Source organism: Pyrus communis, chromosome 13, assembly GCF_963583255.1.
Source record: "Pyrus communis chromosome 13, drPyrComm1.1, whole genome shotgun sequence".
Lineage (NCBI taxonomy): Eukaryota > Viridiplantae > Streptophyta > Magnoliopsida > Rosales > Rosaceae > Pyrus > Pyrus communis.
The window spans coordinates 15901690-15923798 of NC_084815.1; the positions used below are offsets into that span (position 1 = coordinate 15901690).

Below are 22109 nucleotides of genomic sequence, written 5' to 3' on the forward strand. Positions count from 1 at the left end.
CAAACACTACCTATGATCCCTGAGATTAAAACTGTTACAACTCTATCGCCCTGTGGTATGATTCATTTGATGTGCAATTCCAACCTCCCTAATTCCCTATCTAAGGTCCATGTTTAGTACTAAGTCCAACTCGACACCAATGATCTCAGTGGACTTGTCTAGCATTATCTGCCTTTCATGGCCTAAATCTTGCTAAAGTTTATTGCTTTCTTTACATTTCTAATCAATTTGCATTTCAAGTCATATAGCTCGGCCCATCAGCCTAGATTTTACTTTTGTAAACATTTGTAATCTTGAGTCCATCATGAAATGATTACATTTTGTTTCTCGTTTTAGTTTCTATTTCGCTTTCATTTACTTTTTAGGAAAGCTTAGACAAAGAGTCCTCGTTCACTTGAGGCACAGAAAAGAACTTAATCGAACAAGCATTCCACTCTTGTGCACATTCATTTGGTTAAGAAGTCTGATTTATTTGCAACTTTCATACACACTCAAACATAAACACTGTTTGTTGGTAGCCTCCAACAGTGGAACACCTATTCTCTCTTTCTCTCGAGCCATCTCATGGCACTAAGATTGAAACCAACCACTCGGAGAAATACTTGTTGAACCTAGTCCAAACTTTGAACAAGTTTTGGCACCAACAATAGCAATAACCTTGGTATTTCTAGAACCTTGTTGAATCAATACTATGTTTGAAGTGGCCTCTTTAGAAGTTCCCTTAATGTTAACGTTACAAAAAGTTCGAAATGTTTTTATTCACTTTAAAATCTTACTTCATAATTAAAATGTAAGTCGGTCGGAAATTGTCTGGTAAAAATCAAGCTACAGCCATGGTAAAACAAAGACGACCTCTAGTGATCAGAAAACCAAAGTAGCATTATGTACAACTATATAGGAAATGTAAGGATCAACGAATTCAAAAAAAAGGGAAAACTAATGAAAAAAGTTTGAAAACCTTGAGTTTTAACGATAAGGACAAAATAAAGAGTAAAGTGAATAGTACCAGAATTGACTTTTTAGTGTAAAAATGTGATTTTCCGTTAAAGTGAATAGTACCGCGGGTTTTTCGTTAAAACTCAAAAAAAAAAAAAAAAAATCCAAAAACTAGTCTTGACCACTCGCAGGGATATCTCTATTTACTAAAACTCAGTAAGGTGGTACTGTGGATGACCAGTGGGCGGATGTTTTTGCCCCTTGGTTTCTCCTTGCTCACCCGCTTTGTCGCCCTCTGAGTATAGTGGAAAGACGGTTTTGCCCGTTCTTTCCACGCCTCCGTCATCGTTGATATCTCGGCTTCGAGTTTGAGAGTCATCTTCTGTGTTTAACACTTTGTTTCTTCTGGTCCTTCTCTGATTCCTGCCTTATTCTAGCTGTGTTCTTCTACGATTGTTTGTTCTTCTTAAATATTGTGGTCTCTGCATTGAAAAATATTGGGGGAAAGTTCCTGCTTTTCGTGTTTTAAGGGATCTTATTTCTGGTCTCTGATTTGAGGAGGGCTTTGCATCTTTTTAAACCTGGAGTTGTGGGTGTTTTGTCCATCCTCATAAAATTGGTCTTTATTTCTAGAGTTGCGATCGGGGGGCAAATATTTCGCAGTTTTTGCGTTAATCTTTGTCTGGGATTCGAGAATCTTGGCCGAATCTGTTTCCTGTTTTCTTCTCTGTTTGAGCGCCAGCTATCTTTAGATTGTTGGGAAATAAATTTTATACAGCTGATGTGTGATTCATAACTACTGTCTTTCAATTTTTATTCTGTAATTTTGTTAGTTTGGATGAAACTGTAATAATTTTGTTTTGGGTTTAGTTGTGGTCTTCAAGAGCAATGCTCTGTTTGGTGTCGTTTTGAACATCACAAGAACCGCCTCCCTCCCCACTGCTTCCAACATCTCCTCTCCTTCTGTGGCCGAATGTGGATGTTTGTCTTTCTTCTCTCCTCTCTTTTTATTTATTTATATATTTATTTATTTTATAGATTTTTTTGGAAATTAAGATTGACTGCTTACTTCTTCTTTTTTCCTATTTGTTTGTTGTTTTTTTAGTATCTGCCACTTCTGCTAGAGCCCCTGGTATGTCGTTGTTATTATGTTAATGCTGCTCTGATATTTGTTTGTGGTTTTTTAGTGCATGAGATCGATCTTTGTTTTATTATTATTCTTAAATTTCATCATGACTGACCCATTTTTTCCAACTCTACTTTAATGGTTTTCAAGGAACCAGTTTGCATATGCATTGATAATTGTTAGATTAAAATGGATTTGTATTTTTTGGGAAGAAATGATAAGAAGAAGAAGAAATTGAAAGGGTAAAGTTTCATATTTTGGTATATAATTAGATGAAGAAAGAGAAAATTACTTGGTAAAGATTTAAGCTTTAGCTACTTCATGCAAATTCAGCTTTCCTTTTCATTTGAATGAGTTGGAAACTGAGTGGAAAATGTCGAGAGAGAGAGAGAGAGAATTGTGTTGGGACTTTGGTAAAGATTTGAACTTTGGTGGTAAGCTAGCTGCTTTAAGCTCGCACAAGAAAACCCAGCAACATATAGAGAAGTAGACTGAATTGGCCTTTTGAATAAGTTCGAAATGAGTTGGAAACTGAGTAGAAAAATGTTAGAGAGAGAAACAGAGAATGTGATTTGACAATTGGTAATATGATCAATCCTTGGGGACATGTATATTATATCAAATTAGATTAGAATTTTCTGATTAAAGTAGATTAAAATTTGATCATATAAAATATAACAATTTATACATATTGGAAATATGCATTAAAAAGTTTAAGTCTAAAATTACATGGATTAGAATGACTTTTCTAGATGCTTAAATGCTTTTTACTAAAGAGTGTTTTGTGTTTCTACTGCCGATAACCAAATGTTGTAAAGTATACCTTAATATATATTCTATGCTGGTAAGCAAAGAGGTTTTTCGTTAGAAATATTAGTTGCTGTTTTCGAGTTGCTCCATTTCTTTCAAAGTTTATTTCCTTAAGGGAATTAAGGTGTATGAAACAATAAGTTATTATGGTTCTGATGCTTCTAAAATTTATGATTACAGGTTTCATTCGGCTGTTCGTTTTGCACGTTTCATTTTTGCAAAGTAAAGGACATATGCAACACCTTCCATGATTTTAGAACACTTGAAGGTGAGACCTAAGAAATAAAATAGCAGTTTGAAAAGTTGTGATGGCATGTTAATTCCCTTTTTTGTGAACTGATTTTAAAGCATATTTACCTATTTATTTTTTCATATTTTGTTTACATTTGATTTATGATAGATTACGCACATATTTAACGTGTTTGCATAAATTTAATGCTTTAAGCTTACACCTTAACAAATACCTATGAAATCTGCAGTATTATCTAATTGAATTGGTTAGTTTTGATTTGCATTTTGTTAATTTATATATTTGTAATAGTCGACTGTGTTGAAGTTTTAGTGTATCACTTTCTGTCAACACTCTGCTTCTTTTTCTTATTATATTTTATGTGTCTAAATAGCATGAACATACTAAAAACCTGTTAATTACAAACTATCTATTACAAGTTTGTACCGCCTGTTTTCGTCTTTTACATCTAGTAGTTTTAAGATCTGCAGCAACGCGCGGACACTATTGCTAGTAGAGTACTAGTACTAGTTCCATTCCCATGTAGCTACTCTGTTTTCACTTGCATTGCAAACTTTTGAGTGCCTTGGATGACAAATCAAATGCAATGGTGCAGTCCATGGTGGAAGACTTCTTCTTCATTATAAACATCAATTCAACTTTTGTCGTCAACTTAGCCGCGCTGTTGAGAGTCAACACCCCGCTGCTCAATTCACTGCCAAGGTCGGTACCACTCAATGCATTTGAACTCAAGCTCACCTCGACATTGATTTTTTTGGGGGATAGCATTCTAGCCTTGCTCTTGGGAATAGAAACTTGCCCAACAGTCGTGCCTTGGTACAAAAACGTGACAATGCTTGCATCATACTTGTATGGACCAAAATTTTGTTTTTGACTCTGATTTGTGTTGTGAATTTAGTGTCGAATGAAGGTGTTGCTGGGACGGAGTTGAGGTCTTGCACGTTGATGTTGCCTGGCCGGACCTTTGGGGTTTTAACTTTCATGACAGTGAGACTCATCGCAGTTATGACCATGATCTGAAACACAATGAAAATGCCTATACAAATGTCCAATTTGATTCTCTTCTTGCGTTTCAGCTCATGAACGAATTCCAAAGACTCTGCATCGCTTCTTGTGTAACCATTTGCTGGTGCCAAAGGATAAACCTGTTGGTTCTTCTCGGCCATGTTCTTCTCTTGTGGTACAAATGAAAAGGAAATTCTCTTAATTTGAGATGTATTTTTGCAACGATGAAACTTGGAAGTGGAGGGAGTTGTTGTGGAGATGATGGGAAAGTAGGTTGCTATATATAGTGTTTGGAGTTTGTCTAGGAATTAATTTAGGGGTGTGCTATCCACACACCCTATTTTACTTCTCATGCACTTTTTTAATTTTCAGCCATCAGATCGAATGAATTGAAAAATATCAAACGACAGAAATCAATAAGGGATGTATGAGAAGTAAAAAATGGTGTGTGGATATCACACCCCTTAATTTATTGCCGACGCCAAACGCGTCCTTTGCCGAAGGTGGAATTATTGACTTCAAGTTCTAGATGGTCGATGCTTTTTGTGAAAATGATAGGTGAGGGATAATATTAAGGTAAACTTTCTTGATCACTTTCCTAACATCATTGTCAAATTATTGTTTATAAACTTGATTTTATTATTTAGTCCCACATGAGAAACGAAATATTTTTAGGTGTTGTGATCTATTTTATCTGACAAGGAGAGAGAGGGTCGGCGGCAAGGAGAAGATAGAGAGATGTGTTTGTTAAATTGTAGGGGAATGTGTGTGTTGTTATTTCTCCTACATTGTACCTTTATTTATAGTAGTAAATGGAGAGAATGTATTCCTTCATCCCCAAGGAATACAAGATACAATAAGAAATGATAACTAGAATCAAATCTAATCTAGGATTTACACAATCATACTTAAGGTAGGAATGTTTATAACACTTCCCTTGAGTGTGTAAATACTCAAGGTAGATTTAACATCATGCAAAAGTTGAGGAAGTCGACTCATCGGCACTGATTCCAAGGAACAACGCTTATTCTCAATAAGGTGGGAACTTGCATAAGTAGTAAGTCTTACTAAAAAAAACCCTAAAGCTATGGCAAAAACCCGAGTAGGGACAAAATCCATAGTCTAAGGAAAAATGTATGAGAAATGCAAAGTAAAAGAAGCATCTACAGGACGTTATTCAGGGATACGACCAATCCAATGTAGATATCTCGTTAAAACCTATATGACCAACCCAAGGTAGATGCCTCGTTAAAGCCTAGTTAGGTAGCAAAAACTCAATGGAAAAAATGCTCCTAATCGTAGGGAAAAAGAGTACATTAAGATCAAGCATGTATCTACAGGATACTCCCTCTGAGTTTGACACTAGTTCTAAAAGAGAAATAGCAAAGTTACAACTCAGAAAGCTTACGCATACCAATTCCATGAACAAGCTTCGGAAACGTCGTTTTCGGTAGTGATTTGGTGAAGAGATCGGCCAGATTGTCTTGTGAACGGATTTGCGTGACTTCAATCTTCTGATGCTCTTTTTGTTGATGTATAAAGAAAAACTTCGGCGCAATGTGCTTGGTGTTGTCTCCTTTGTTGTAACCCTTCTTGAACTGTTCGATGTAAGCTGCGTTGTCTTCAAAAATCGTCATCGAGGCATTAACGATGGGATAAAGATCGTAGGAGTTTCAAATATGGCCGACTACTGCTCTCAACCAAAAACATTCCCGAGTTGCTTCATGTAAGGTGAGAATTTCAGCATGATTAGACGAAGTGGCAACTAAGGTCTGTTTAGTTGACCTCCAAGAGATTACGGTGCCTTCAATGGTAAAGACATAACCTGTTTAAAAGTGCACCTTGTGCGGATCAGATAAGTATCCTGCATCGGCATAACCAACAAGACGAGAATCGAGTCAAGAAGCAAAAAGTGCGGCATGATTCGAGGATTCATAGGAATAGAACAAACCCAAATCCGTAGTACCTTTAAGGTAAAGGAATATGTCTTTCACGCCAGTCCAGTGTCTGTGTGTAAGTGTATTACTGTATCTTGCCAAAAGATTAACAGCGAAGGAGATGTCAGGTCTAGTGTATTGAGCTAAGTACAATAAAGCGCCTATCGCACTTAGATAAGGAACTTTAGGCTCCAAAATTTCTTCATCAGCCTCCTTTGGACCAAAGGGATCTCATTTTACATCTAGTGATCGAACGACCACAGGAGTACTCGAAGGCTTCGCTTTATCCTCATTAAAGTGGGGTAACACCTTCTGGGTGTAGTTCGATTAATGTACTAGGATTCCATCTAAACAATGCTCTATCTCGAGACCAAGACAGTACTGAGTATTACCTAGATCTTTTATCTCAAATTTCGACTTCAGGTGCGCGGCAGTTTTCACGAGCTCTTCAGAAGTTCCGATAAGATTCATGTCATCGACATATACTGCAACAATCGCAAATCCGGAGTGTAACTTCTTAATGAACACACAAGGGCATAGATTGTTGTTCACATATCCCTGACTAGTCAGATACTCACTCAGACGGTTATACCACATTCTTTCGGATTGTCTCAAACTGTAGAGTGAACGCCTCAGCCGAATTGAGAGCGTGTTCTGGGGTTTGGAAATATTAGAACCAGTCAATGTAAGTCCTTCGGGAACGTTCATATAAATTTCCATATCACGATCCCCATAGAGATACGCGGTTACTACTCCATCAGCTGCAAATCTAGTTTTTCGGAAACTACCAAACTGATAAGATAGCGAAAAGTAATCACAACCATAACGGGTGAATAAGTTTTGTCATAGTCAATCCTGGGGCATTGTGAAAAGCCTTGTGCAACAAGACGAGCTTTGTAACTCATAATTTCGTTCTTCTCATTACGCTCCCGAACGAAAACTCACTTGTAGCCAACGGGCTTCATATGTGGATGGGTAGGAGCTACACATCCAAACACCTTACGTTTCGCAATTCGACTTGGATTGCTTGTTTCCTGTTTGACCAATTAGTTCTACGTCGACATTCATCAACGGAATGTGGTTCAATGTCATCACTCAACATGATCTTAGTAGCTACTACAAATGCTAATGCATCGTCGACAATCATCTCATTTCTACACCACACATCATCTAAGCTAGCATAATAGACCAAAATCTCACGAGTCTCGGGATGAGGATTTGTCTTTTAAAGGAGACTTCCATAATCTAGAATTTCCTCATAAGTTGGATAGAATGAGTAAGCAATAGTTGGATTCACTTTAGGCTCTTCGAGACCTTGTGTTGTGGTTTTCCTCTTCCAGGGGTGTGAATCTTTTGAACTAATGGGTCTGCCACACTTTTGTGCAGGGGTAGATGATTGGCTAGCTGCTAATGTACGTGGATCACTAAGATTAGCATCCTGGGCTTCCAGGAAGGCAGTATGTCGTACATTTGGTACATCAATCATTGCAGGCGTATTCGCAGCTAAAATATGTGATCTTGTCACATGCGCTAGATCTATGAAAGCATATGGCATACTCTGAGCTATGCTTTGGAGATCTAATATATGCTGCACTTCAGTTTCAAACTGAGCGGTGAAAGGATCTAAATGAGACAAAGTGGAAGTCGTCCACGATAATTCACGTCGTTCTTCAGGAATGTTGACATTCTTATCTCCCCTAACGACGGGAATACTGTCTCATAAAAGTGACAATCTATGAAACGAACGATAAACAGATCACCTATCAAAGGTTGTAAGTAACGAATAATCAAAAGAGAATCATATCCGACATGGATTCCCATACTTCGCTGAGGCCTCATTTTTGTACGTAAGGGTGACTAGATCGACACATATACCGCACAACCAAAAGCGCGCAGATGCAATATGTCAAGTTTGTATCCGGTAACCAACTGGAGGGCACTAATTGGATGTGTCGCAATAGGCCTTAGGCGGACCAACTTTACTACGTGCAATATTGCATGGCCCCAAGCAGCAATTGGGAGCTTGGTACGTATGACCAACAATCGAGCAATCATTTATAAACGCTTAATGAAAGCGTCTGCCAGGTCATTTTGGGTGTGAACATAAAGTACTAGATGTTCATCTTCAACCCCAACCAACATGCAATAGTCATCAAAAGTTTTAGATATGAATTCTGTAGCATTATCTAATCAAATAGATTTGATCGGATAATCAGGGTGGTGAGCCATGACTTGATAACCTGAGCCAACAGTTTGGAGAATGTAGCATTCCTTGTGGACAACAAGCACACGTGTGACCAACGTGTGAAAACGTTAACCAAAACCATAAAGTATCTAAATGGCCTGCAAGGAAGGTGAATCGGTCCACAAATGTCTCCCTGAATCTGTTGTAGAAAAATGGGAGAATTCGAACAAAACTTGTCATAAGAAGGCTTAATAATAAGCTTTCCCATTGAACATGTTTGATATGCGATTCCTTGGATCAAACCTAAACTTCAGGTTAATGGATGCTCGTGTGAAGATTTGAGGATACGGTGCATTGCTATTCGTTCAGGTTGTCCCAAACGATCATGTCAAAGTGTAATTTCATGCGCGGTCCCAGTTGTAGGGCCAGCCACATAGTGGCATTCAATGGGGCATATGGTCGTAGTATACAGATCACTCAGGTTACGCTTCATCTTCTCTAAAATACGCTTTTGGTTATATTTTTAGGAAGTTATGCACAGAAATTCAACTCCATTTTCTACATGGATTTCATCGTGGTAATTGTTATCTCTAATATCCTTGAAACTTAGCAACATTCTTCCAGAACGTGGAGAATAGAGTGCCTCATCAATGGTCAAGATTGTACCATTCGACAACATTATACATGCCTTACCGTATCCTTCTATCAGGTTGGCTGGGCCTGAGAGGGTTGTCAAAGGTGAATTCTTAGGTATGAAGTTAGTGCAATAGATGCGTTCACGCAAAACAGTGTGCGTGGTTGCATTATCTGCCAGACAACTAACTTTCCCATTAATCATACCTAGAATGAAAAATTAATTTGAATCGGTCACATGCATAAAAGTTCATATAAACAAATATCAATTCAATGTAATTTCATTTATTCAAGGATGGTAATTATTTAAAAATTAATATCCAAAAACAAATCACCAACTAATAATCCAAACATAAAGGAAAATTGTTCAAAAATCAACCAAAAAACAAGGGGACGAGGTTCGGCCACTTAGTGGAATTCAGCCCCAATTGTCTTATTTCAACTAAAAGATAAGTTTATGTCTAAGATTCTAATCTTCCATAAGGGTGGTATCCTCTTGAAAGTCAGAAACCTCCATCTTTGTAGTCTCTGATTCGTCCACTTGCATGAAGTTTGATTCAAACTTCTTACGACGAGAATGATATTCATCTACAATCTTCTTGGGAGCTCGACAAACACGAGACCAATGGTTCTTTGAACCATAGTGATAACATATATTTGCATCTATGGTTTCAGGTGCTTTGCCCTTATTCTTGAAGTTCGAGGCCTTGGAAGCGAGGTTTGGGCGCTTCTTGGCTTTGTTACCTCCCTTAGATGGGCCTTGGCTCTGTTAACCTTGGTGGGATGGCTTCTGGCCTCCCCTTCCACGCCTTTTTTGGCGTTTTGGGCATTGGTTTATGCTATAATGTGCTTTAGGCACAGCAGTTGCCTCAGTAGGTCGAGCTTGATGATTCTTCATCAACAGCTGGTTCTGCTTTTCAGCAAGAAGTAAAACAAAAATCAAATCCAAGAACTTAGGGAACTTATGAGCTCTATATTGTTGCTGTAGAACAATATTAAAAGTAGAAAAGGTCGAATAGGCTTCTCCAGGAGATCTTTTTCAGTCAAAGTTTCATTGCAAAACTTGAGAAGTGATCAGATTCGATAAACTTCATAATTATATTCATTCACATACTTAAAGTCTTGGAAGCGTAAGTGCTACCAGTCGTGTCTTGCTTCAGGCAAGAATATGTCATTTTGTTGATCAAAGCGATTAGCCAAAGCAACCCATAATGCACGTGGATCCTTCTCAGCAAGATACTCAATTTGCAGAGCGTCATGGATATGTCTTCGGATGAAGATCATAGTAGTGGCTTTTTCAGCTTTGCCAACAGGCTCGTTTGTTGCATCTTGAATACCAGGATGCAATTTCTTTACAGTGAGGTGGAGCTTCACATCTTAAACCCACTTGAGGTAGTTCCTTCCAGAGACGTCCAAAGGGGTGAAGTTGAGTTTGTTCAAATTCGACATGTTCCTATCATAAAAGAGAAGGACAAGATGTGGTTAGTGTAATGGAGAAAAAATCAATCCGTTCACATAGGAGTAGAACATACAGGTTCTAATAGACATGCATTGGTTTAATTTTGCATGAAAACTTTCGGGTTTTCATGGGTGATGTTTTTAAGTGAAAACTTCAGGTTTTCAAACAAGGCATGTTTATAAGAAACTTCAGGTTTCAAAATAATGATGAACATCAGGTTCATATATTCCCGTAGGAAAACACAAATATATATGCAAACAAATATGCAAAAATAGAATTTTTAGGTTTATAATTATAATTGAATTGATGTATTTGGACTTCGGGCCAAATTAAAGTATGAGTGAAAAAATATATAACTCATTGGGCCTAACATAATTAGGCGAATAAAACTTGGGGCCCAAAAATAATAAAAATGAAGCCACGGGTGGCTAAAAAAAATTGTGTCGTGTATCCCAGGCCCAAGAATTGGGCTGCTGCAGGCAGACCCAAAAAAAAAAAACTAAAAAAATGTGTTTTTTTTTTTTTTTCCTTTTCTTTTCTTTCTTTTGAACAGGCTGCTTCATGCAAGTACAAAAAAAAAATTCAATTTTTTTTTTGTTTCTTGATTATGCGGGCCGTAAGAAACTATTACATCCCACATCGCCTAGGAGAATGGATCTTGTAAGCCTTATATTATTCTCATCTCTACTTAGCACGAGGTGTTTTGGGAGCTCACTGGCTTCCAGTTCCGTAGGAACTCCGAAGCTAAGTGAGTAGCGCGCGAGAGTAATCCCATGATGGGCGACCCACTGGGAAGTTCTCATGTGAATTCCCAGAAACAAAACCGTGAGGGTGTGGTAAGGGCCCAAAACGGATAATATCGTGCTACGGTAGAGTCGAGCCCAGGATGTGGTGGGGGCCCGGGCCGGGATGTGACAATTTGCTATCAGAGCCAATTCCTGGTCGAAAGTGTGCCGACGAGGACGTCGGGCCCCTAAGGGGGGGTGGATTGTTACATCCCACATCGCCCAGGGGAGTGGATCCTATAAGCCTTATATGTATATTCCCATCTCTACCTAGCACGAGGCCTTTTAGGAGTTCACTGACTTCGGGTTTTGTAGGAACTCCGAAGTTAAGCGAGTAGCACGCGAGAGCAATCCCATGATGGGTGACCCACTGGGAAGTTCTCGTGTGAGTTCCCAGAAACAAAACCGTGAGGGTGTGGTAGAGGCCTAAAGAAAACAATATCGTGCTACAGTGGAGTCGAGCCCAGGATGTAGTGGGGGCCCGAGCCGGGATGTGACAAAGCCTATGGCTTGGGGCAGGGAAGGAGCCGATGGCTTCTGGTTTTCGCTCGGCGCAAGCTGCAAGCTTGGTAGCACGTGGGAGACAATAAGAGCCCAAAGGGCTCAACTGTGTGTGCACGGTGTGGCCCATCAGCATGGATGGGGTAGGGCAAGACACAGGTTTAATGACCCCTAACTATTCTAATCACAAATTTTTTTTTTAATTCAATTATATGCATATTCAAAACAATAATATGTTAATTTAATTCAATGTGATGCATATAAAAATATATTTCATTCAATTTATAGTAAAATATCAAATTCACATAATTCAACAATTATGATTATGAGGCATACACAATTTATGTAGAATCTAAAATACGTAAAACGTAAAGTTGGATCATGCATCATGGTGAATGTTCATGCTATCAGGGCTACAAAAATATCGAGATAAAAATCGTTGTTTTGAAAGAACCTGATTGCATGATGATATGGATGAACTGGTTTGATGCAGAAAAATTCTTCAACGTCAAATTCCTAAGTGCAGCGGTAGGAGCGTGCTGATAACGTGTTGTGGTCTATTTTATCTGACAAGGAGAAAGAGGGTCGGCGACAAGGAGAAGAGAGAGAGATGTATTTGTTAAATTGTAGGGGAATGTGTGTGTTGTTATCCCTCCTAAATTGTGCCTTTATTTATAGTAGTAAAGGGAGAGAAGATATTCTTTTATCCCCTAGGAATACAAGATACAATAGGAAAGGATAACTAGAATCAAATCAAATCTAGGATTTATACAATCATACTTAAACTGGGAATGTTTACAACACTAGGGTAATTTTCACTCTCATTTTCTTTCTTGCATGAATCCTCTTGTTTTAGAACAATATTTTGATACTCAAAGATAAGTAGGAACTCATACTCAAAACTCTTAGTGTTTTAATCACAGAACTTTGTTCTTATAATCAGAATCGTTCATATTATGAATCACATTGTAAAAATCATCTCTGCAAAAAATAAATTAAAACTAAGATCGTTTAGTCAATTTATTATAGCAAATACATAGACGATTCATAATGTTTTTACCAATACCATTCATTGTTTTTAAACAGTTTGATAATTAAACGACCTTAGATTTAATTGATTTTTTGCAAAGACAATCGTTATAGGATGGTTTAATTGATTTACAATGAACAATTTTTGAGAAATTTTGAGTAGGAGTTCCTACTCACCTTTGAGTAGCCAAGTATTATTTCTTGTTTTATTCATGAATATTTTATTAATTTATTCAATCATAAGTTTAAAAAAATTAAAGAGTGCAAAAGAAAAAACTTTTGAGTGCAGAAATCACCTGTTTTATTGTTGATGGGAACAACGTGAATTGAATGTTCTAATTGTATAATTAAAAATCGAAAGATAAAGAGGCCTTAAACCAATCGAGCAAATCCAAGGGCTTAAGAAACTTAATTTAATTTTCAAGCTAATATTTTGTTCAACATGTGATTGAAATGATGAATATAAAATGTGTAAATTCTAACGGTAATGGTGATACCAATCCATCAACATCTAACAGTACATATAATTTATTTATTTTTTTAAATGATAGACGCACTTATTTCAATCTCTCACGCATATCCATGTTTCATCTTGTTTGTTGCTTTTGTGTTACTTAATCAATTAGACAAAGAGAGACTAAAATAGGTGTGTGATCGGAAATCATCTCCCATTTTAATATTCTAAGGGGAAATGTGATGGTGGCACAGGGACTTAATTTGCCTAGAACACAAACAATTGTATCTCCAGGTCTTACAGAAAAATGCACCTCATTATGTCTTATTCGTATTTTATATCCTTTTCTTTGTAAGCTACATATGTGACATAAAAGACTTCTTCCTACAACCCTCTAGATTGAATACAAGTCAAAAACTCTACACTATGCCCTTATGTGGGGTATGATTCTCTCCCATCCTATTACCATCCTCTCCTCTTACACTCTTCTTTTTGTCTTATTTTGTACATAAAAAATTCAAAACAAGATGTATACGTAACGTAATCGTAACCGTTTAAATAAAAGGGGATTGAAGGGGAGAGAGATTAGAAGGAAAGAGAATTATACTGCTTTGGTTACATGCGGGCATTTCGTTCATCACCCGTCATCACATTGCTCTCAACTCAATCCAAAGTATGAATTGCATGCGAACATTTTCATGTTTATAACTCCTTGCTCATGTAATTTATATTTTTTTACTGATACTGATTAAATTTAAAAACCAAACAAAGGTTAGAGTTGTTTCAGTTGCAAAGTACATAGGGTGTTTGAATGTTTCTTACTTTGTTTGAAAATTTCAGTTCTTAGCTTTTAAGGGAAAAGGAACTTGCTAAGCTTGCAGATCATGCACCTGCTAACAAAAAGAATGAGTATGATAAGTGGATTAAGGCAAATCGGAAGACAAAGTTGGTGATCAAGAGGTCAATGTCTGACCTCCGTCGAAGATCCTTTCTTGGTTCACCTTGCCCTAAACTCTCTACCTCCTGAGTACTCTTGCTGAAGAGCACTTACATTGCTCAAAAGGATGGAATTTGAATGAATTAATTGCAATCTGTGTGCACGAGGAGCAAAACATTCAGTAAGAAAGGAACAAGAAGCAAGGGGCTATTTGGGTGCTTTTGAAATGGTAAAGTTTTTAAAATACCTAAAATTGTCCTTCTCTAATTAAGATTTTAAGGGAAAACAATTTAAGTTGAAAAGGGTAAAACAAAATTTAACTTCCATGATGATAATTATTATTATTATTTTTTTAGTACATCGATATTTTTATATTAAGGGGGGAGAAAGTTCGGCTAAGCCACACAATGGGCAGCTTAATTAAAGAGTTCATGATGATAATTAAAGAGTCCCCACATTTTTGGGGTGGTAACTTTTATTAATTTTCATTCAAATTTAGAAAAATTAATTAAAAAAATACAAAAATACAAAACTTCAAATTACACATACGTAGTGTGTGCAAGGGGCTAGTTGGGATAAAACCTCCACACCAGATGGGCAAGCATACTGTTTAGGATTTTAGGGTTAAAGAAATATAATGTGTGATTCCATTCGCCTTCTAAACTTAATCTGGACTGTCTTTGATGACATTTCAAATGTGACAGTGCATCACTATCAAAATTCTACTAAAATTGTGTGATGGACTCAATTTGATAATAAGTAGGCCAGGTATTCGATTGATTTTGCAATTCCTAAATATGTTAGAGAAAAGAAGCATCTATTCTGTATTCAATCGTACGGAAAAAAGGAAAAAGAAATAACAGATCAGGCTTGGTTTGAAATAGTAGAGAAATCTATTTATATATAGTTCTGCAACAAAATACAAGAAGTCACAAAGAGAACGAATGAAAAAAATCAACAAATCAAGTACAAGTATTGATCTGCAGGTCATTAATCACCTGCATTGCAAACTTTTGAGCGTCTTCGATGACAAATCAAATGCCATGGTGCAGTCCATGGTGGAAGACTTCTTCTTCTTCATTATAAACATCAATTCAACTTTTCCCGTCAACTTAGCCGCGCTATTGAGAGTTAACACCCCGTTGCTCATTTCACTGCCAAGGTTGGTACTGCTCAATGCACTTGAACTCAAGCTCACCTCGACATTGATTTTTTTGGTGGAAAGCATTCCAGCCTTGCTCTTGGGAATAGAAACTTGCCCGACAGTTGCGCCTTGGTACAAAAACGTGACAATGCTTGCATCATACTTGTATGGACCAAAATTTGTGTTTTTGACTCTGATTTGTGTTGTGAATTTAGTGTCAAATGAAGGTGTTGCTGGGACGGAGTTGAGGTCTTGCACATTGATGTTGCCTAACCGGACCTTTGGGGTTTTAACTTTCATGACAGTAAGACTCATCGCAGTTATAACCATGATCTGAAACACAATGAAAATACCAATATAAATGGCCAATTTGATTCTCTTCTTGCGTTTCAGCTCATCAGCAGATTCCAAAGACTCTGCATCGCTTCTTGTGTAACCATTTGCTGGTGCCAAAGGATAAACCTGTTGGTTCTTCTCGGCCATGTTCTTCTCCTTGTGACACAAGTGAAAAGAAATTTCTCTTAATTTGTGATGTATTTTTGCAACGACGAAACTTGGAAGTGGAGGGAGTTGTTTGTGGAGATGATGGAAAAGTATGGTGCTATATATAATGTTTGGAGTTTGTCTAGGAATTAATTTATTGCAGACGCCAAACGCGTTCTTTGCCGAAGGTGGAATTATTGACTTCTAGTTCTAGATGGTCGATGACTTTTTGTGAAGCAAATCACCTAACGAGTAACGACAGGTGGAGGATATATATTAAGGTACCCTATTGTTTACAAACTTTGATTTTATTCTTTTTATTTTATTTTATTCTTTTTTAAGTCCCGCATGACAATGATATTCCCTTATGGTGCATGATATTTTCTGCTTTAATTTCTCTAGTGGTGATTTAATTTCAGGCATGCTCAGATATTTTCTGCCAAGTCCACTCATGATATTTTTTCTTTAACTTCTTGTTTTTTTCAATTCATCACAGATTTGAAGCACTTTGTTGCAATATACTCTTGTGTTTTTCGCCTACTAAGTCAAATCAAGACTATTGTTTGCTATTATGCATCTAAATCGTTACACACCAAGTTCGATTTCACAAATCCTGAATATTGTTCCATAAGTTATGGCGAGATGGGATGAGTTTCATGGCGACACAATTTTAATTTGTGGTGGCAGTCAAAGTTTAGAGTTATAGGTTAACTTATGATTTTGGTTATTTTGGGTTGTATGAGTTTTGTTTTGAGTCTTGGTAAAATTTTATGATGTGATTTTATTTTTTAATATCTTTGATGTCCTTAGATGTCTTCTACGATTAAAGTTTTCCTAATAAAATATAGTTTCTTCTTAAAAAAAAAGAAAAGGAATCCTATATTTGAATTTAGTTTAAATTATACGTAAATAGTTCTCATTGATGAGGTTTTAAAGACAGAAGATAAAATAAAATAAGAAACTCAACCATAAATGCCAAAATCCAAAAATTATGACACATGTTCCTAAACCTAAAATTTCGTTGGGCAAGCTAACCAAGGTCGTCGGGCAAAGGTCACTTAATCATGTCAGCCCAATTTACTTTTCACGAAAAAAATGATGGGAAATAGCCTTTGATCGACAAAATTTTAGAATATTTCGTTGAGCAAACACTTTTATCTAGGGGAAATTTGATTTTTTTTTTGGGGAAAAATGAGTCAAAATTTTTAAATTTTTTGGACGAAATTAAAATTGGGGCCCGATGGAATTATGTAGGTTTGCACGACGACCTGCCTTGCACCTATTTCGTTGGGCAAACGTTAAAAATTTATTTATTTATTTTCCTTTTGAGCGGCTTTGATGACAAATCAAAAGCAATGGTGCATTGAAGACTTCTTCTTCATTATAAACGCACGTCCAAACTTTTCGATCAACTTAGCCGTGTTATTGAGAGCCAACACCCAAATGCTCAGTTCACTGCCAAAATTGGAACTTATCAAGGCCCTTGAACTGAAGCTCACCTCTACATTAGACATTAGTCATTCTTTAATTTACTCAATCATAAGACTAGAAAAATGGAGAAATGCAGGAGCAAAAAAAAAAAAAAAAAAAAAAAATGGATGAGTGCACAGGAGAAAAATGATGGGCCAAAAATACTTTTGCCTTTTTCTATTGCTTTAAGAAACAAGGTGGAATGGGTGTTCAAATTAAGGAATGAAAGATGTCCTTAAACCAATCCAGCAAATAAACTTAATATTGAAGTTAATATTGTGTTCGCATGTGATTGAAATGTTAAATATAATAGAAACTTAAAACAATCCAGCAAGGCTTAAAGAAAGTTAATATAATATTAAAGTTAATATTGTGTTCAACATGTGATTGAAATGATTAATATAATGGAAAGCACCTATAAAGACTTTGCCTAGAACACAAACAATTGGATCTCCCCGAGTCTTATTAGAGAGAAATGCACCTCACGTCTTATTTTTATATTTTCCTTTTCTTTGTAAGCTATATCAGATAAAAGACTTATTCCTACATACAGACGTAAGTCTAGGTTGACTATATGTCAAAAATGTAATGCTAAGGAAACTAAATTTATAGATAAAATTTTGAAAACTAAAGGACATAAAAATTGATTATTGGTTTATTACTTAAGCGTTGATAAACGTGCTCGTTCCTATTGATAACACATCATTTAGTTTTCAAATTTTATCTTCAAATTTATTCTCTCTAGCATTACCCATGTCAAAAATCCTATAGAAACGCGTGCTTGGTTACATTTCAGCATCTCGTAGAAGCTTGTACCACTAAACATCATATTCCATCTTAAATCCTTATATATAACCCACTACTCTTCCATCATTTCCACGAACAAACTCCCTCCACTTCCAAGCTTTCATCCCACAAAAGAAACCAACAAAATCTAGCAGATAACTACAATGACTTGGAAAAATAGTGATGCGGAATCTTTGCAATCTGTTGATGAACTAAAACGCCGGAAGAGAATCAAATTGACCATGTACATTGTTATTTTCATTGTGTCTCAGATCATCGTCATAACCATGATGAGTCTCACTATGATGAAAGTTAAGACCCCGAAGGTAAGGCTAGGCAACATCAGTGTCCAAGACCTCAATTCTATCCAGGCGACACCTTCATTCAACACAAAATTCAAAACACAAATCAGAGTCAAGAACACAAATTTTGGTCCATACGAGTTTGATGCTGGCATTGTCACGTTTTTGTACCAAAGTGTGATTGTCGAGCAAGTTGCTATTCCAAAGAGCAAGGCTAGGATGCTTTCTACCAAAAAATTTGATGTTGAAGTGAGCTTGAGTTCAAGTGCACTTAGAAGTTCCAATCTTGGCGGGGAATTGAGCAACGGGGTGTTGACTCTCAACAGCAGGGCTAAGTTGACCGGAAAGGTTGAGCTGATGTTTATAATGAAGAAGAAGAAGTCTTCCACCATGGATTTCACCATTGCATTTGATTTGTCTTCAAAGACGCTCAAAAGTTTGCAGTGCAAGTGACTGGACAAGATAAGTGGCGTGGAGCAAGAGGGTGGAGTTGAACTGCTTCTTTCTGTAACATCTTTAGCACTCAAACTGCGAGTGAACAAAAGACTAGTTCTTGATTTGTTGTACTTTTGTGCAACCCTTGAATTTGTATTTTATAAAATATTTATTGATTATTTTTTAACCTTCTATGCTAGGTTTTCCTTTCTTCCTGTCTTTAATATATGTTGCTTTGTCAAGTTTAAAGCCTTGTAGATGTGTGTGATTTTACACGTGCGTTTTACTTTTGACTATTTCATGGTTACTGTTTACTTGTTGAAGGTTGCTCTTTTTGTTGGATGTTAGACCATAATCCAACAATTAATAGGTCATTACAGTTAATGAGGACTATTTTGGAATGTAAGTAGCGTCACGTCACGTCCCAATCCCAAAATACGTCCAGAATCGACGTGTGACGTCAAAAAATATTTGTTCATCGATCATGCCTTGCTTATGAGTCATAACCAGAAACAACCCAACTGTTCAATAACAACTTTTTTTACTATATTTCATGGTTGCATCTAACCTTTGTGTTAAACTACCTACTCACCCTATGACGAGATGAAGCCATTCGTAATTCACCATTTGCTAAACTCTGATATTTCTTATAGTACCTTCTAGAAGATAAACATAGAGTTCCAAAATCACTCAATGAAACTCGAGTAGCATGAATCACTAGATTCCAAACTACATAGTGAAACTATATACTAGCTAGAGTATTGTCATTTCGTCATTCACATATATCACATATTTCCAACACAGTTCCACAATCACAACAAATAAAAGATTTCATGAATCCAAGTCGCACAATATTAACAATTAACTACGTTAATCAACCAACAAAATCAAATATCACTTCACTAATTTTTAATAAGGCCAACCTCAATAAGGTTTACCGTATTTCGCTACAGAAATCCAATTATCCAATCTTTATAAAAACTGGAAAATTGTTTGTTTCAGAACCTTGTTTGTTAAGTATGTTATTGACTGAAAGTTTTATTTTTAAAGCTTGCAAGTCATCACATGATCAATGTTTTGAGATGCTTTTGGGTGAAAAGGAAAACAACAAACTCGTCTCATTGATTCAAGGACTGCTAAAAGTCAAGGTCTAGTTGATCACTTTGTGTCAGTAATCATAACAATGAGGTTACATCCCCAAAACAAAGGTGTGATTGACCTTAATTGGTTTGATTACTAATAGCTCAGTGAAAAGTATGAATTGCATGAAGCCTGTGAAAGTTAATTTCCAAACAAAGGTGGATGATTTTCATGTGTTCAACTCCTTGCTCATGTAATTTGATATTTTTGTACTGGTACTGATTAAACTTGAAAACCAAACAAAGGTTAGAGTTGTTTCAGTTGTAAAGTACGTAGGGTCTTCAATGTTTCTTCCTTTTGTTTGAAAATTTCAGTTCTTAGCTCCCATAATTCAATTCAAAAACACTCAATGGAACCAACTATATTAAGTGGAGACAAGACATTGAAATAGCCCTAAGACTTATGGGTTTCGATTTAGCTTTATGGGAAAAGCAACCTGCCAAGCCTGCAGATGATGCACCTGCTGACAAAAAGAATGAGTATGAGAAGTGGATTAAGGCAAATAGGGAGGCATTGTTGGTGATCAAGAGATCAATGTCTGATTTGTTCGAGGAGCCATCACTGAGTCTGATAATGCTAAGGCATACCATGATTCCATTGAAGTCAAATTTAAGGAATCTAAGAAAGCTGAGAATGGAACCCTAATGAACACCCTGAATACTACTAAGTAAATTGGTGGTGATGTAATAGAACACATCTTTCCATGGTTGATGTGGTTGCCAAGCTTAATGCCCTGGACATTAAGATTGAAGATCCTTTCATGGTTCACTTTGCCTGAAACTCCCTACAGTACTCTTAGTTGAAGAGCTTTACATTGCTCAAAAGGAAAAATGGGATTTAAATGAAGTAATCGCAATCTGTGTGCATGAGGAGCAAAACATTCGACAAGAAAGGAACAAGAAGCAAGGGGCTAGTTGAGTGCTTTTGAAATGTGAAGTTTTTGAACTACCTAAAATTGCCCTTCTCTAGTTAAGATTTTAAAGGAAAACAATTTGATTTGAAAAGGGTAAAATAGTAGTTTAACTTCCATGGTGATAATTAAAGAGTCCCCACGTTTATGGGGTTGTTATTTTTATTAGTTTTCTTTTACATTTTAAAAATTCAAAAAATTCAAAAAAAAAAAATTTAAAAATACGAAAGTACAAAATTATAAAATGCCAATTACATATTCGTAGTCACTTAGTACTACAATTTAGTAGTATTCCTCTTCACTTGTAAATGCGAGGTCTTAGGTTCTATTCTCACCAAATGCGAATTTAAACCACATTATTGTGGCTAACACATTGTGAGACTTAGCCCACTTCCCACCCTTTTAGTGTGTAGATAATGTCATTGTTCAAAAAATAAAAAATAGCATACTGATTTGAACGTTAAAGAAATATCATGTGTGGTTCCACTTGCATTCTAAACTTAATATGGACCGTCTTTGATGACAAATCACATGTGATGGTGCGTAACTATCAAAATTCTAATAAATCTGGACCGTAGTAACTTAGTATTTCGGTCTAGTGATATTCTTCTTCACTTATAAGTAAGAGGTCTGTTAAGTTCGATTCTTGCCAAATATAAATTTGAACTATATTATTATGGCTAGCAAAGTATAAGGCCCAACCTACTCTTCACCTCTTAATGTAGATAATATCATTTGTTCAAAAAAAAATATATATATTATACATACTTAGTGTTTGCAAGAGTCTAGTTTGAATAAAAACTCGACACCAAATGGGCTAGCATACTATTTAGGATTTGAAGGTTAAAGAAATATCACGTGTGGTTCCACTTGCATTCTAAACTTAATCTAGACTGCCGTTGATGACAAATCAAATGTGATGGTACATCACTCTCAAAATTCTAAGAAATTCTGTGATGGATTCAATTTGATGATAAGTAGGCCGTTGATGACAAACCAAATGCTCAGTTCACTGCCAACATTGGAACTTCTCAAGCCACTTGAACTCAAGCTCACCTCCACATTAGTTACTCTTTAATTTACTCATTCATAAGACTAGGAAAATGGAGAAATGCAAAAAAAAAAAAAAAAAAAAAAAAAAAAAAGAGAGATGAGTGCGGAGGAGAAAAATGATGGACCAAAAATGCTTGCCTTTTTCTATTTCTTAAAGAAACAAAGTGGAATGGGGTGTTCAAATTATAAAATTAAGGAATGAAAGATGTCCTTAAAACCAATCCAGCAAATAAACTTAATATTCAAGTTATATTGTGTTCACATGTGATTGAAATGATAAATATAGTAGAACCTTAAACCAATCCAACAAGGCTGAAGAAGCTTAATTTAATATTCAAG

At 36.3% G+C, this 22109-nt stretch overlaps 2 protein-coding genes across 2 annotated transcripts; one reads left to right on the plus strand and one right to left on the minus strand.

Annotated features, from left to right (window-relative positions):
- Window positions 1-14841: 14841 nt before the first annotated feature.
- LOC137711939 (late embryogenesis abundant protein At1g64065-like) lies at window positions 14842-15745 on the minus strand. The gene has a single exon (XM_068451092.1). It carries the CDS (start codon window positions 15672-15674, stop codon window positions 15042-15044), a length of 633 nt encoding a protein of 210 aa, XP_068307193.1. The 5' UTR covers window positions 15675-15745; the 3' UTR covers window positions 14842-15041.
- Window positions 15746-18094: 2349 nt separating this feature from the next.
- Window positions 18095-18685, plus strand: LOC137712246 (late embryogenesis abundant protein At1g64065-like). The gene has a single exon (XM_068451356.1). The coding sequence runs from the start codon at window positions 18095-18097 to the stop codon at window positions 18683-18685; it is 591 nt and encodes a 196-aa protein (XP_068307457.1).
- Window positions 18686-22109: the final 3424 nt, after the last annotated feature.